The sequence below is a fragment of the Ptychodera flava genome, chromosome 20 (genome assembly GCF_041260155.1).
Source record: "Ptychodera flava strain L36383 chromosome 20, AS_Pfla_20210202, whole genome shotgun sequence".
Lineage (NCBI taxonomy): Eukaryota > Metazoa > Hemichordata > Enteropneusta > Ptychoderidae > Ptychodera > Ptychodera flava.
The window spans coordinates 8,649,510-8,665,000 of NC_091947.1; the positions used below are offsets into that span (position 1 = coordinate 8,649,510).

Sequence of the window (15,491 nt, forward strand, 5' to 3'; positions counted from 1 at the left end):
AGTTAACACAGAGACGGCAGCCATTTTGAATATCAAATATCGGTAAATCTTGGGTTATTTGTTTTTCTAGTACCAAAATTTGCACGGTGACCGCCCGATTTTCATTCTTGATTTTGAAAGAGAATTGTTGAAAGATTCCTTGAGGAAAGTTTGAGTAAAAGTTTAAGGCTTTCATTTTTGAGGTGTATATTACCTTAAAGCCAGGATGTCTTGTTTTACATTCACATCCGTGTGGCATGGTGCTGTACAATCGTTCAATTTCACAACGAAATGGTCATTGAATGGAGGTGACGCTGGGGTCAGAGGATGCCGGTAAAATGTTCAGAAAATAACTAGATCTGTATTTTGCCAGGTTTATTTCCAACACTCATAAATTTACAATGTATTTGTTTCCATGACAATTACTATGCTTTTCCGTGGATTGGTGAGCGAGTACAGCTCTAAAGCCCATCGTTACACTTTCTTTAAAAAAATCATAGCATGCTTGTTCCATTTTTGGAGACAAAGCTGCTTTTCAGGGGTTACCTTAAAAAGATCCTATTAATTTAAATGTGTACCTGTCATGCAATTTCACTGACTGATGCTGTAAGGAATAAAAAAGAAAGAACCCGTTCACAGACAACCGTACAAGACTGCAAAGTGATCAGCCGCCATCCAGGTCCCAGAAATCAGAAAAAGGGGTATTTCGGCAAATTCAAAAAGTGATACGGCCACAAACTGATGACATCATAACTGCTATTGACAAAACACAAAGGCCCAGTAATTGTGGTTCTGTAATACTACTGTTTGTTGCCGTACCAATTCTGGAATATTGCCCCTTTTTCATAAAGCATTCCCCGAAAGTTCATCTACATCTGTACATGCATCTTAACGGGTCAACGAACTTTGGCTGCCACAGGAGCAGTCGGCCTGATGATGTACATCCGGAGAAAGGGCGTGAAATATTGCCACTCAATATTAATGTAAGTCCAGCAGTCAAAATTTACAATTTCTACATATTTTTAAGAAGAAAGAACGCACATTTAACTTCTAAGAACATACAGTACATTCATACACTAAGAAGTTCTGCTGGAGCTGCGAAAGTATCCAAAGGGTGTCTTTCTGGATTTAAAATTATCTAATTAAAAGGTCTTGCATTGTCAGGAACGAGCCAAATTGGCACCCAGCCATCCTCGGATACAGGTGTCATCGCCGATTTTTCACTGGCCTTGTTGTGTCCTATCCCGTGTTATGATGACGTTCAACCGAACGGTCACACTGTTGACGAAATCTTCCGAAATTGACAAAGTGATAGTGCAGGGTACGTCTACCATAATTTGAGTCACATTCTGACAAAGACTCAGGGTTTAGTCGTCGACACTGGTGAGCTGGTATATTCTCGTCGCTGTAATACACGCACCTGGTGAATTACTGGAATCTATGCTTACCTACAGACCCAGCACGAGTTAATAGTCAACCTCGAAACCGCGGCGGTCCAAATCTGTGCAAGACCAGGTCGGTACGAGTCAAAGTTCGCGAAAGCTGCGGTTTTATATTGAGGGTTCATAATCTCATAAATATCACGTGTTCCAAAAAAGTTTAAAATACCGCGCAATCCATGTCAAAACTTGCCTTTTCACCGTAGTGTTGGCCGACCCACATATACTCGATTCATTGCTCTGTTTCTTATCTCTGCTACCCGACTTTCGATGGAATTATTGTAGCATCAACTAACTTTTGCGTCCCTCAGTTAAGCATCTGCTAAGATGAAAATCGCCGTATTGGTCCAGATATTCTGCGTCCTGTCTGTGCACAGCTATGTCCTCCACCGTGATCAGGTAAGTGTGCATATTGATATCACTTCAATGTAAAATGTTTATCTATCACAATAACGTCCAAAATATAAAAGGTGTACTAGAAAATCGCCGTATTGATCATATTCTGCGTCCTGCCTGTGCATAGCTGTGTTATACACCGTTATCAGGTAAGCATGCGTGTAGATATCACTTTATGTAAATTGTCGATCACAATAACGTCCTAAAATTAAAAGGTATACGAGACATCCCTTGCGCGACTACGTACGAAATTTCTTCACATTTCGAATGCGGAATGATTTCGATGCATCAGCGTAGTGCAAGTAAGCTGAGTATTACTTTTTTACGCAAGCCTTGATTCGATCAAACTCTTGCGCGATCTTCTGACTGTAATTGTGGTTTTTTTCTTTAATCATTCATATCAGCATATGAAAGATTGAAGAACCTTGGCCTCTTGATCAGCGTGTGGATGTCATTGTATCATTAACCCGGCAACCATGCACTTGAACAGAAATGTATATGACACACATTGTTCGATGAGTAAGCAATACTATCAACATGCACCTCCAAAATGAAAGTTTTAAACTTTTGCTCATAATTTTCTCAAGGAAACTTGAAACTTTTCTATTTCACTACCAACAGTACGAGTTAGTCAGCTGCCTATATTTTAAATGATAAGTGCAGAGTATTACCGAAAAATTCGCAGATTTTATTCAAAATTCAAAATGGCGTTGACGATTAAATTTCCTATGTTTACGAAAAGCAAGCCGAAGTACACTCAAGTTTATCTTAAGTATCAGAAAGGTTCCGTCAAGGTGTGTACCAGCTGAGTTATGAATCACGTGGTACAACTGTTTGACTATAGATTTATTCTACCCCAAAAACACTTGGACTACTCTTCTATTTAAAGTTGGTGTATAGGCTATATATTAAAGTCAGATTTCTCTTTCTCTTTCTAATGTTTAATTTTATGTTATTTGTTGTTGTTATTTGTTTATGTTATTTTATGTTATTTGTTCCACTTTGATGCATTTCACGTTCTTCAGTTTAATTAATTATTCTGATCTTAAAGTTATTGTGTCTGATATCCGATTTATAGATTGCACATTGCCGTTATAATCTGCCCTACATTAATTTCTCCAAAAAAGTTTCTCGCGCTGCGAAGTAGGCCGCGGTTTGGATCATGTTAAGTGGGCAGGATAACTTTGCTTCCCAGAGCATTGTATGTAAATTAACTATACGCCTTTCTCCGCTTTGTGTATACAATTATGCGTTCCCGGGACAGACTATCGGACGCTCAAAATCTTATGATTCGCTGTTCAGGTAGAATGCGCCTCGGGGACACAAATTTGGACTCTCAAACTTTTACAATTTCTTTTCTGATATACCACTTGTTCGGGCTCATTTTAAAGCTCTTGGTGTTAAAGGCATTCGTTGGCACCAGATTGTGTCATCAGAAAATTTACCCACCAGATTACAATTTCAATGGAAAACAAAAGGCTATCACACCTCCAAAATCCTCTTACAGTCTAGAACAAAGGCGATCCCTGGGATCGCGAGTAATGGCTTTAAAAAAAAACTTTTCACCGGCCTAGTTTTTCGAAATTCGAAAATTGTATTTTTCTCCATAGAGAGAACACAGGGATGGTGGCCATTTTGAATTTTAAATATCGGTGAATCTTAAGTTATTCATTTCCCTAGTATCAAAAGCAGCACGGTGACCCCCGATTTTTATTCTTGATTTTGGAAGAGAGGGACTGAAAGATTCCTCAAGGAAAGTTTGAGCAAAAGTTTAAGTCTTTCACTTTCGCGGCGCACACTACCTTAAACCGAGCTACAAGCTATAGTAGCAATTGTAACTCTGGACTACGTGACTCTCGTCAATATTGATCGAGCTAATGCCAGTACTAGTCGGGTTAATCAAGATATAATTTCAACTATATTGTGACAGTTTGTACTCTCTGGATGACTGACAACTTCACAAACGTACTTTACAACTTCGCACTGTACGACTGATTTCGAAATTTGCATAGAAAGTTAAGTGATCCACCTTCTTGTATTGTGGAAAATCGGAAAACCTAGTATAGAATAAGTACAGAGAATGGTGACATCTTTTGTGGTGTTTAATTCTCAAATAAAACAAATGCAAAACGTGCCTTTAATTTTTGTGTTTGACAATGAAATAATAATTGTTTATTACTTAAATACACATACAAACATACATACTTACAAATATATGTTCTATATATGCTAGTATACGTAAGATGCACACGTCAAATATCATATAGTGTTATATCTAAATATGTGTATACATATATAAACATGTATATATACATATATATATATACGTACTAGTTGTGAAAATATATATATATATATATATATATATATATATATATATATATATATATATATATATATATATATATATATATATATATAAAACAAGAAACTGAAATATGACAGGTTCCCCAGTGTTGTGTAGCGTGGAAATTTAATGTAATAACTAAATTGAAAAACACACAACTACATCTGTGTGTCTCTGCACAGCAAATTTTGGGGCTTGAAAAATGACCCATGTAGGACTTGAACCCACGTCCCCCGAATTCAGTTCGGATGCTCTACCAACTGAGCTAACGGATCAGTTCAAGTTGGTTTGACGTGCGCCGTCCTGTTGGCCTTTTCTTCCCCGAATGAGACCGCAGGTTTACACTGGTTATTCTCTCGAAGTCTCGTGGGTTCAAGTCCTACACAGGTCATTTTTTCAAGCCCCAAAAATTTGCTGTGCAGAGACACTCAGATGTAGTTGTGTGTTTTTCAATTTATATATATATATATATATATATATATATATATATATATATATATATATATATATATATATATATATATATATATATATATATATATATATATATATTTGCGTCCTAGTTGTGAATACATTCACACGTTGACTGACATCTGTCAATCACGGACATTCAAAAGACCTTAGGATACACAGTTCACATGTGTTAACATACGAACAAGGCCTACACCATGCAAGTACTTGTGAGCGTATATATAGTCATGTCACTGTTTTTACACGTACATAGATTTGTTTCAGTTTTATGGACTGACCGGCTAACAGATGTGTGAGACGTATTATATCAGAGACAGAACATTTATTACAATTACCGCGATGGCAGTAAAATACACAACTATATCGAAAATTACATTTTGGTATTTCGAAGTATACACTATGACAATTCCAATTGCAATGAAATGACAGTGTAGATTGTCCTCGCGAGCACACAGAAGCCAGAACATGGCTGTATAAATTCTTCACACGACAGAAAATGAAATTCCATATTTAATCTGACGTTGAACGAATGTTTGTCCCCGTTCCCGTACTTCTATCAAACAAGTGGCCTTTAGAAACTTCTGGACCCTGCGTACCAATCTCAGTGCCCTGTACAGGCCCCTTCAGTCATGTATATTATCTTTCCAGGGGACGATGTCTACGACAAGCAAAGATGCTGACGAAGACCCGATAAAGTTTCTGATCACCGAAGATGAAGCCTGGGAGTACTTAGGCATGCAACGTGAGTGAGAATTCTTTCTTCTAGCAAAGTGGCACTCCATAATTAGTGCGGGTCATCCCGACCATGCAGGGAACACGTCCCTGGCCATGATAATATCTCTATAAAACATATCTATTAACACACTTCGATAAGATAACATTGTATGAAATGGTCGACCAACTGAACTGTTGATACAGCAAGGTGTTGATTGACATATTGACATATGAAAAATAAATTCGTCGTCATATGCCGCAATACTATATCCTCATTATCACACACATTCTCCGGAAATCAAAAGGAAAAACATCCTGACAATGGATTTTGTATTACATACAACGGGACAGGCAGACAGACAGACCTTATAATGTGTCGTCAACCGTTCCTATTGCATGTTTTGTACAATCGTTTGATCAGCACGGCTTGGTATATAGTCTCCCTGACCAACCCCCGGCCAGTGAAGTTGGTCTCGTACGCAACTATCATATCAAACGGCACTGTTTTCCTCTATATTTGAACAGTTTTGTAATGAGCGTAGGTATCGATCTCGAGATACGATCTACTCACCCAAACGACCTCAATTTCCTTCCAGTTATCTCACCTTGGTGGTTTCTACTACCCATAATCCCCACTCCCACTATCTTCTTTCACCGATATCCCTGCAATTCACTCTTTCAAAGTCAACGTCCTCAATGATTATACATACCTGCATATACTCGAACAAGCATCGTCTCTGAGAGTGCTCAGGCAAATTACAAATTGGTCTCCAACTCTTTCGAGTGTTGATGGTTCTGTTTGATTCCGAAGTTCACTGAACGTCAAAATTGCCATCCCAAAACCGGTGCATTCTACTGATTGAGTCTCAATAAGGAAGTTCAAGTAAAATCGAAGGCAAACTCTTGTTTTTCATTAAAAAAAACAAATAGGCTAATAAGTACATGATAAGCAAAACTGTTTTCCATACCGTTTACATTCGGAAGTTCATATTATGTCAGCCTCACCATTGCCTGTCACAGTAATCAACATCTCTGAGTTGTCAATCAGCTGTTAGTAACCCTGTCACTGTACTATTTACAACGACTTGACACAGTTAACCAGGGGTGCGTGACCGTGATTTCCTGATGACGTCATAGGTAAAACAGAACATTCGTGGTTTTTAAACATACTTATCAATCAAAACACATTTATCATCACATATTTTCAAAAGGTTCCACGTTATTGGGCGGGGGTGTGGTCGTCGGAACTGCACTCAAAGGTCGTATGGGACCCGTACGACCATTACAAACACTGTATCCAAGGTACGTTTGCTATCGATGAAAGTTAAAAACGTGTTCGTCATAATGCACATGGTAAAATTTAAATATTGCGGCTATTTTAACGTGATGTCGTGCATGAAATACATTTTTCGTAAACAAGAAAGTCGCACAGGCGCAGCTCTATGTGATTCCTCTACCAACGGTATCCGTATTCGGCATCCGTCTACTGAGTAACCAAATTAACAGTTATTTATAACAAGCACGAATTAGGATTAAAACGTGAGAGAGAGAGAGAGAGAGAGAGAGAGAGAGAGAGAGAGAGAGAGAGAGAGAGAGAGAGAGAGAGAGACAGACAGAGAGACAGACAGACAGACAGACAGACAGACAGACAGACAGACAGATAGATAGATAGAGACAGAGAGAGAGAGTGATACAGAGACAGAGGGGAAGAGATAGAGAGACAGGCAGGCAGAGCCAGACAGCCAGAGACAGGGAGTCGGACAGGCAGACAGAGGGACACAGTGATAGAGACTGACAGAAGAAAGAGACAGAGACAGAAGTATATGTTCTATAGGTATGTAATATTGTCGCCTTTGAGGTGAAGAGTCTATCTTCTCTTCACTGTAATCTTCAGTTCTATAGTTTTATGTTAATTTTTTGGGTAATTATGAAAAATTGACATTTCTGTGTGGGCTCGTATGTGCGGAGCAATTATCTCATAAGGCTTTCCTATGGTCAACTGGGCCCTATAGTTTTCTTTTTCATTACCCGTCGCAATTGTAACATAAACTAATAACAGCCACCGTAGAAATCGAGTGTCCGTATATGTATTGTATATATGTATATATGATAATTCAAAAAGGAACAAAATCTATGTACTGGGACTTGAACGATTTGATAGGTTCTGTATGGCTATACGTGTTAAAACTTCAATTTTGATGTCATATCTGGAATGATCCGTTGCGTGATTGAAAGGAGGTGCGAGGGTAATGTGTTTCGAAGAGGTGCTTTGCTATACAACAACGTCCGAGACCTTATCTTTGCATCTCGGGCTCGGATATTAAAGCTCCATTAAAGCTTTTGTTTTGTGTTTTTTCTCTTTCTGCATTGAATCCCTAAACTGTAAATTAATGCCAAGTATTTAGCATATCATCACAACCTATATGAGTATACTCTCCATTGTTATTGTTGAAAATTCTTTTCAAGTCCGGACTAGAATTCATTTGTAAACAATAAACAATGATCACTAAACACATATAAGCTGTGTTGACAAAAAGAATACCCGAAATTTCAGCATGGCAAACAGATTGGGGACAGACATGGTAGTTGATATACAGAAGCAGAATACTGAAAAACTTGCAACAAGTTACAGTTTATGTCCCTTTATTAAAGACTCCTTAAAAGTTTCAAATCTATGCTGATCTACATCTTGTGTTGAAATCATTCTGAAACTTTGAAAAGAAAATTAGAATTTGACGGTTTCGTTTTTTGTGGCAGTAACGCTGATAGCTACCATTCGAATTTTAAAATATCGGGAAATGTAAAGTGGGGTACAATACTAGTCGGAAATGTTGCGTTACTTAATTACGATTTTGCAAGAATTGCAAAACGTTCCTTTGAGCGAAAACTCCACGCTTTTATCGTTTTAGATGCCCATAATATAATACAATTTGCAGGAGTTTGCAAAGTTAGTTGTCATTCATGGGAGTCACTGTACTCTAAAAGTGTCTGCATGATTACCGTTTCATTGCAGGTTGCCAAAACGGCACAGGATTACAGTGTTTCTTTCACGGGTCCGACACATCCCGATGTTTCTCCGGCATCGACTCCATTTGTGACGGAATCGACGACTGTGGATGCCATGGTGACAAGCAGCCTTGTTTAACCGATGAGACTGAGAGTGTGTGTGCATGGAAGGATGTGATCGCATCGTTACAAATACAAGGTAACATACACACAGAGATGCATTATGTGGCTATATACTGTGTCCGATTTTAGAACCGCACAACGATAGTGGTTAGTTTTTACTTTATACAACGTGCCAAATGCCAGTTCGTCAAGTCTTTATGATCTTAAGACCGAGTACTGACATAAGTTCAATTCTCGATAATAACAAGGCGATAAACATGCACGCATGCAAACATACATACACACATATGCACGCACGCGTGCGCACATGTACATACATACATACATACATACATACATACATACATACATACATACATACATACATACATACATACATACATACATACATACATACATACATACATACATACATACATACATACATACATACATACATACATACATACATACATACACACACACACACACACATATACATACATACATACATACATACATACATACATACATACATACATACATACATACATACATACATACATACATACATACATACATACATACATACATACATAGCCATTAACAGTGATATTTAGAATCGCATATGAAAAAGTAGTGTTTCACACGGCTAGGCCTACATCACCAAAGTGCATAAAGTGACATGTATGTCTCATAACTGCAAAGTATATCGTTGAAAGTTTGCAGAAAACTAGTGCTTCAAGAACAGCTATGTACCATAGTACTTACGGACTGAAGCCCCACTCAGAGCAGATTGCGTCAAAGTACATTATATTAGTTAAACTTATCTGTCTACTATCTATCGATCCATGAATTTATCGATACATTGTTTTATCTGCATGCCAAATAAATTTCAGCCAACATTGTTAAGAAATAACATACGTTATTACTGGTCATAATCAGTACATGTTGTTATATGATTTGATGTATGTCATGAGATTTGATCTGATCTGATCTGATGTGATGTCACGTGATGTCACGTGAAATGACGTGATTTGATGTGACATGATGAGATATGATGTGATGCGATGTGATGCGATGTGTTGTGATGTGTTGTGATATGATGTGTTGTCATGTGATATCACATTGTGGGTATGGGATGGTGTAGTGAATTGTGGTATAGCGTGATCCGTTGTGCTCTAGTTATGTCTTTCGGGAGTTGGGCTATAAATGCATGCTTAAATTTTAGATTTGCTTGAAAAATCTAAAGCTTCTTTTCGTTTGTTTGCAGGAATTCCACGCTTTGGATATGGTTGGCAAGATAGCCTCGCTTTTCAGTCATTCTGGGTGGCAGGTCTAAATCAATGTAAGTATAGATGAACCATGGCTATCGGTCATCTTTCTGTTGATATACTTATGACGAAATAGGGTTTCCCTTGGGCGCCGAAAGTGTTTTACATACATCGTCCGGTACTAAGACATAAATGAAGCGAGGCAAGAGAGAAAATGCGATTTCGGTGTGCCTCTAATACTTTATTAAAGAACTTATTGTATTTGTCCGCTCGCCCGCTCGGTATGACCTTTAAGCTTATAATACAGTTATTTTTCTGTCGTTAAGCAAACTGCATCTTGGTAAGAAAGAAAGTTCCTGTCTTTTTGGGGGGTTTGCTAATGGTGCAATATCCTTGAGACAGATTTGAAAAATTACTTGAAAATTTCCCATGTTGCCTTGTATGCATAAAAGTTCAAAACTCAGGACAGAATAGATCATGCGCGGATTTCGTCTTCCTCGTGACCTCGTTTATGAGGTCTGTACCACAAAGAGTTAACCTCGCTCGAGGGGTAAATTCTGCGAAGCAAACGACTGAAATTAGTTTCTTTTCACCAATTTGTTATCTATGCAGACTGTCCACCTGATGAGCATGGCATCAGCAGACTTCGTTGCCATAGTGATCCCACGGTCTGCTTCTCGCCTGATGAGCTGTGTGATGGCGTCCTTCGGTGCGATAGCATCTGCGAAAATTTGTTCAATACCGATCGAGCCTGCCCGACTGACGAAGATAAACTTGCCTGCAAAATGAGACACACCTTTGAAAAATTCCTAGACATTGGTAAGATATAGCCATAAATTTCGTACCGAGTTCAAACTGTTATCTTTCCGCTGCAAAAATAAAAGTAAACCCTGGACAGGAACGCAGTTTGCTCGTTCCGCAGTGACAGCCAACGTGTTGATGTATCTTGGCTTTCAAAGTGAGTAGAGATTTGGGGCTGCCTCTTTGCACTTCTCGGTTTATTAAAGCTCCATTATATGTAACACTTAGCGCATTGAGAGTGTTGCTTTCCTGTTTTTAAAATACAGGATCTTATTCTACCCCTAAAATCACATCGAAACACCCTGCGTTAAAATTTGTCGACAAAGCCATAGTTGTTGGCAAGTAAATTTTGGTCCAAACTAGATCATTTGTCAACGATAACACTGCATATGGTAGATACTGCATTATGTTGGCAAGCTTAAAATTGTATCTTTCAATATACTTCAGGATGAACAAGGAATACATAAAACTGTTTACGGAACAATTATTTTTTTAAATTATAGATGTACCTAGCTGTTGTCTCTTTAATACCAGCGGTAGAATTAATTTCAAGGATACCACAAACAGTAATATTTTAAATTACTGTAGAGAAGAAAGGTGTGCTGATTTTGGGGTTATTATAGTTTGAACGCATTGTAATAATTCAGGTACGCGATGTGCCGTTGTCAAAACATCATAATTTAACCCAAAGGCAAAAAAATATATTTATCAGATACTATTTACATCAATAAAATTTGAGGTTCAATTGCATTGTTGCCTTCAATTAGGCAAGACGGTTTATTTATTTATTTATTTATTTTCCCTGCTGTCAATTATTCATGCGAAATTGGACGTGGGAACAATATATATCAGCGATTACCGAGAAGTCGAATTTCGCGTTCGGCTGAAGCTATCCGCTCTAAGATCAGATATTTCATGATCTCGCCGAGAATGAGCTGGATCGTATGTGAATTGGGCGGATTAGAGCTGTTTCTATTTGGCTTTACATGTTAAAGTTATGGTGAAGCTAGCGTCAGGAACGACTTTTGGACTGTATTTCTATTTGTAACAATCAACCCTATTTGTAACAAAACCTAATTTTCAAAAAAACTTTGCCGTATTTGTTGAAATCTTAATGAAATATGCATATTTGTATGTTTGGGGGCAATTTTCTTTTTTTGTCGAAACTCATTTTTTCTGAAACTGCTTTTGTTACAAATAGGGTTGATTGTGACAAATAAGACTGACATGTCACCCCTATTTGTAACAATCAACCCTATTTGTAACAAAAGTTAACCCCATATAGGGTTAGTATGATTTCTGTCAGAAAACAAGATTTTTGACATTTTTGACCGAAATTGGTGAAAATTGCCCCAAATACAAATAGGGTTGATTGTTACAAATAGGGGTAATACAGGGGCTACCAAACAGAGCAGTGTTCTCTGACAGGGCGGTACTTCTAATGATGGATATCATGGTCTGATTCATGAAATTGCATTAGATAACCGCAACCATAGCCACAATATCAGAAATGTAATTTAAGAGCAAAAGATAGTATTATATCAGGTAATATAATTATATAAAATAAAATGTTAACTTTAAATTACTCACCCTAAAGATAAGATAAGATACTATTTCTTATTTACCTCCTTAAACAAACATTTATGCGAGTTTTGACATTTGTATGTTATGATCTTTCATTTATTTTGCGATGTAATTAAACTTTTCGGTTGTATTATGATCTCGTGCAAAAGACAGGTCGTGCGGTCAAAATTTAGCGAGAGCAATCCTTTCGTGCCAACTTGTTTGCACATAAGCGTTGTCTATATATGGTACTCGGGTAATGGCTTCACTTTATATTACATTCTTACAATGTTGAGTGGTTTACCCTTCACGAAGCTGTGCGTACTTCAAGTCGACTTACGGGCAAATAAAGCCAGATATGGACATGAATGCCAGTGTGCGAATGATTAACTCTTGACATCTGAAAGCTCGGTTTTGCGTGGTCGTGCCAGTAACCATGGCAAAGCGATATTCCACGGCGACCTTGGCAAAACGTAGAATACATAAAACAATCTTTCATTCGAGATCTGAAAACATTGATTTTTCCCAATCTTATTTTAATTGCATCAGCTTTTTCTATCAGTGTGTTGTCATGTTGGATTTATTAATGTCTGTTTGACTATTAAATTCACTGCCGTCTCCGTTGTCGTCATAGTCAGCCTTCCCCTTCACAATAAACCCCCTTTAATCTTGATGCGCCATAAAACATTGTCTATGTCTCTATATTTCTCTCTCCGGCTGCGTGTGTGTGTACAGAGAGACAAAAACAGCCCGACAGACAGAGACAGGTTGTTAGACAGAAACAGGCAGATAGATAGATAGATAGATAGATAGATAGATAGATAGATAGATAGATAGATAGATAGATAGATAGACAGACAGACAGACAGACAGACAGACAGAGGTTTCTCCGAACGTTGCAGTCCCATACATACATTTCAAATCACGTGTATACTACACGCTTAAAGGGACATTAGCTGTAACTGTTGACTAATTTTTCACTACTCTGTTTCAATTTATCAACTACAGAATTTTACTATAATCCGATCATCATGACCAATGCCCGGTGTCTTGCTTGCCACACAGCCTGCATATGTGAAATGACCATTGTTATTGTTGATAAATGTATTCTAGTCCGGACCTGAATACAAAATTTAAACAATAACAATGCAGATTATACGCATATAAGGTATATTTATGAGCTAAATATTAGGAATTTCTCCATGGTTCAGGGATTCACACCAGAAACTGCAGATGATACACAGAAACAAACAAAATAAAAAAATGACCAAAGTTACTGCTAATGGATCTTTAATTGTGAAGCTATTTAGAGTGCGTATTGTTTATGAATTTTTTTTAATATTTTCTCTTCCTTCCTTCTCACCTTCTCAGATTTCTATAAGATAAGTGCTGCCAGGAAAGAAAACCAGGAAAAGCAACCAGAATCAAAGAGCCATGCCGCCACTACTACGACGACAGATGTATCGTCGACCAAATTGCCGTTTTCACCTTCCTCGTACACCAGTCTACCGGCACAATGAACAAAATCCCACAAACCAATGTCCACAATGTAGTTTGAGAGCTTAGGTGTCTCTTCTGAATGGCGTCTTAAAAAATTTACGCCCTCTTGCCTCCGATCGCTTCAGTTTCTTATCCACCTACAGATCATTCTTTCCCCCAGTAATGATTCCGACATAGGGCATGGTATCGCTTGCAGTAAATCGGTTTATTTTCAGCTTGTTTCTTTCCGTTCCATTTCCTTTTCCTGGGAGCACCCCAACATCTCTGCCGCAATATCGAACCTTGCTGACAGTATTCGGACGCCATATCCTGGGAAGATCTTGCCTTTGGGATTGAAACACCTGCCTTGAAAGTTTAAATGCTTGGAAATAAAACCAGGAAGTGAAAGAAGCGTTTAGGACTCTGTGTGATAGGTTCTATTTCTAAATCTGCACACACTCACAATTTAAGTAAAATTCTAATGTTTTCTTGAACCAATACCTTTCATAATCGTGAAAATATTTCACTCGAATGAGGGCTGTTTCGAACCACGAGGGCGTTCAAAGATCGATAGGGTAAGGATTTTTCTCGATGAGACAAGTATCGCTGACGATTAACAATTCAGTGGATATGGTCATGTATGCTTTTCGCGCGTTGAGGCAAAATATTGTCAGGACACGAACCCGAAAGCAGTGATATTGACACGCGATTCACCAATGTTCTTATTATAAAATGTCACGTGATAATTGTTCTGAAGCTTGGAGGCAAAAGGTTGCCACTCTTCAAAGATCGTTCAAATTGTGTTTCGCTACGAGTTTCAAAACGTCAATATTGAATCCGCGACATGTAAACTCAGTTAATTTGCGTGGTTTGATCATGGATAAATATATATATTCCGCACACGATTACTCTTGTAACGTAAAGATACAGCTGGGTTTTCAGTACAGTATGGGTCAGCACAACGGTAAAACGGAGAACGTGTCAATTCGACCTCAGCCTAAAGAAGTGGGGCAACGCAGTTTCACAGATGTTTTGATCAAATGGTAGCTTTTATGCTTTTCTTTGCGCACATTTGCAATGTATTGATTGATCAATTAACAAACGCAAATAGCCATGTTCTCCAGAGGCTGCCAACGATTGATCGTTTCACGTATTCCGAGAAGACCTGGTTTTGATAGAAAACATGACACTTCCTTCAACTCAATCGCAAAAAATATTTATCCCGCAGTGAGTGTAGAGACAAGTAAAATAGAAGTAAGTTCAGGTGGATGATGACGAACGCCGTGCGGATGTAAACATTTTCAGAAGCTGAGAGAAAAGGTAGTATTCTTGTAATCCGTTATGGCACTTCTATCGGATTATTGCGAATGGTATAGCAGCTTGTGAACCGTGTGCAACTCGACGTCCTTCGCCGATAAGTGTCGATATTCGACGGCTGTACGATTAAAATGCAAATGTCTGTGCAACATCGTCTTCGAAAATGTTAACACGCATTGCTGTTACATTTTACATCCGTTGTTTTCAGTCGGAATTGAAGGCGAATTATATTTTATATCGACAGTATACGCTGCGACGAAATTTTTGGCTCTTCTACCCAGCGCTCACCACAGACTGAATTTAAATAATTATGAAAAATCGTTTCCATACGCTCTATTGAAATCACAGCCTGTATAAATATGGTAATTAAGAGCACCTAGAGTTGACACGATTGTTTAAACATCGAGAGGAGAATAGTAAAGCAGTAAAAAAGAACTGCAGACTACGGGGTCGTATGAAAAAATAAAATAAAATACGCACATGACATACGAACCCAGAGGGCGTAGGGGAGGAGTTCAGCTCTATCTAGATTATCCTGCGCGAATTCTTACGAACCATATGCCAGGGTTACACATTGGTAACGGTGTGCATGCGTGATACTCA

At 38.2% G+C, this 15,491-nt stretch overlaps 1 protein-coding gene and 1 non-coding gene across 3 annotated transcripts; one reads left to right on the forward strand and one right to left on the reverse strand.

Annotated features, from left to right (window-relative positions):
• Nucleotides 1-1,219: 1,219 nt before the first annotated feature.
• LOC139119942 (uncharacterized) lies at nucleotides 1,220-13,983 on the forward strand. 2 transcript variants are annotated; one of them, XM_070683906.1, is made up of 7 exons: nucleotides 1,220-1,300; nucleotides 1,730-1,817; nucleotides 5,281-5,374; nucleotides 8,360-8,551; nucleotides 9,728-9,802; nucleotides 10,341-10,547; nucleotides 13,464-13,983. In XM_070683906.1, the coding sequence occupies exons 2-7, from the start codon at nucleotides 1,746-1,748 to the stop codon at nucleotides 13,610-13,612; spliced, it is 789 nt and encodes a 262-aa protein (XP_070540007.1). In that variant the 5' UTR covers nucleotides 1,220-1,300; nucleotides 1,730-1,745; the 3' UTR covers nucleotides 13,613-13,983. The 2 variants fall into 2 exon arrangements, with proteins under 2 accessions (XP_070540007.1, XP_070540008.1); XM_070683907.1 differs by lacking the exon at nucleotides 1,220-1,300 and adding an exon at nucleotides 1,307-1,494.
• On the reverse strand, nucleotides 4,365-4,436 carry Trnas-uga (transfer RNA serine (anticodon UGA)). Its single transcript has one exon. It is a non-coding gene; the product is annotated as a tRNA-Ser (tRNA).
• Nucleotides 13,984-15,491: the final 1,508 nt, after the last annotated feature.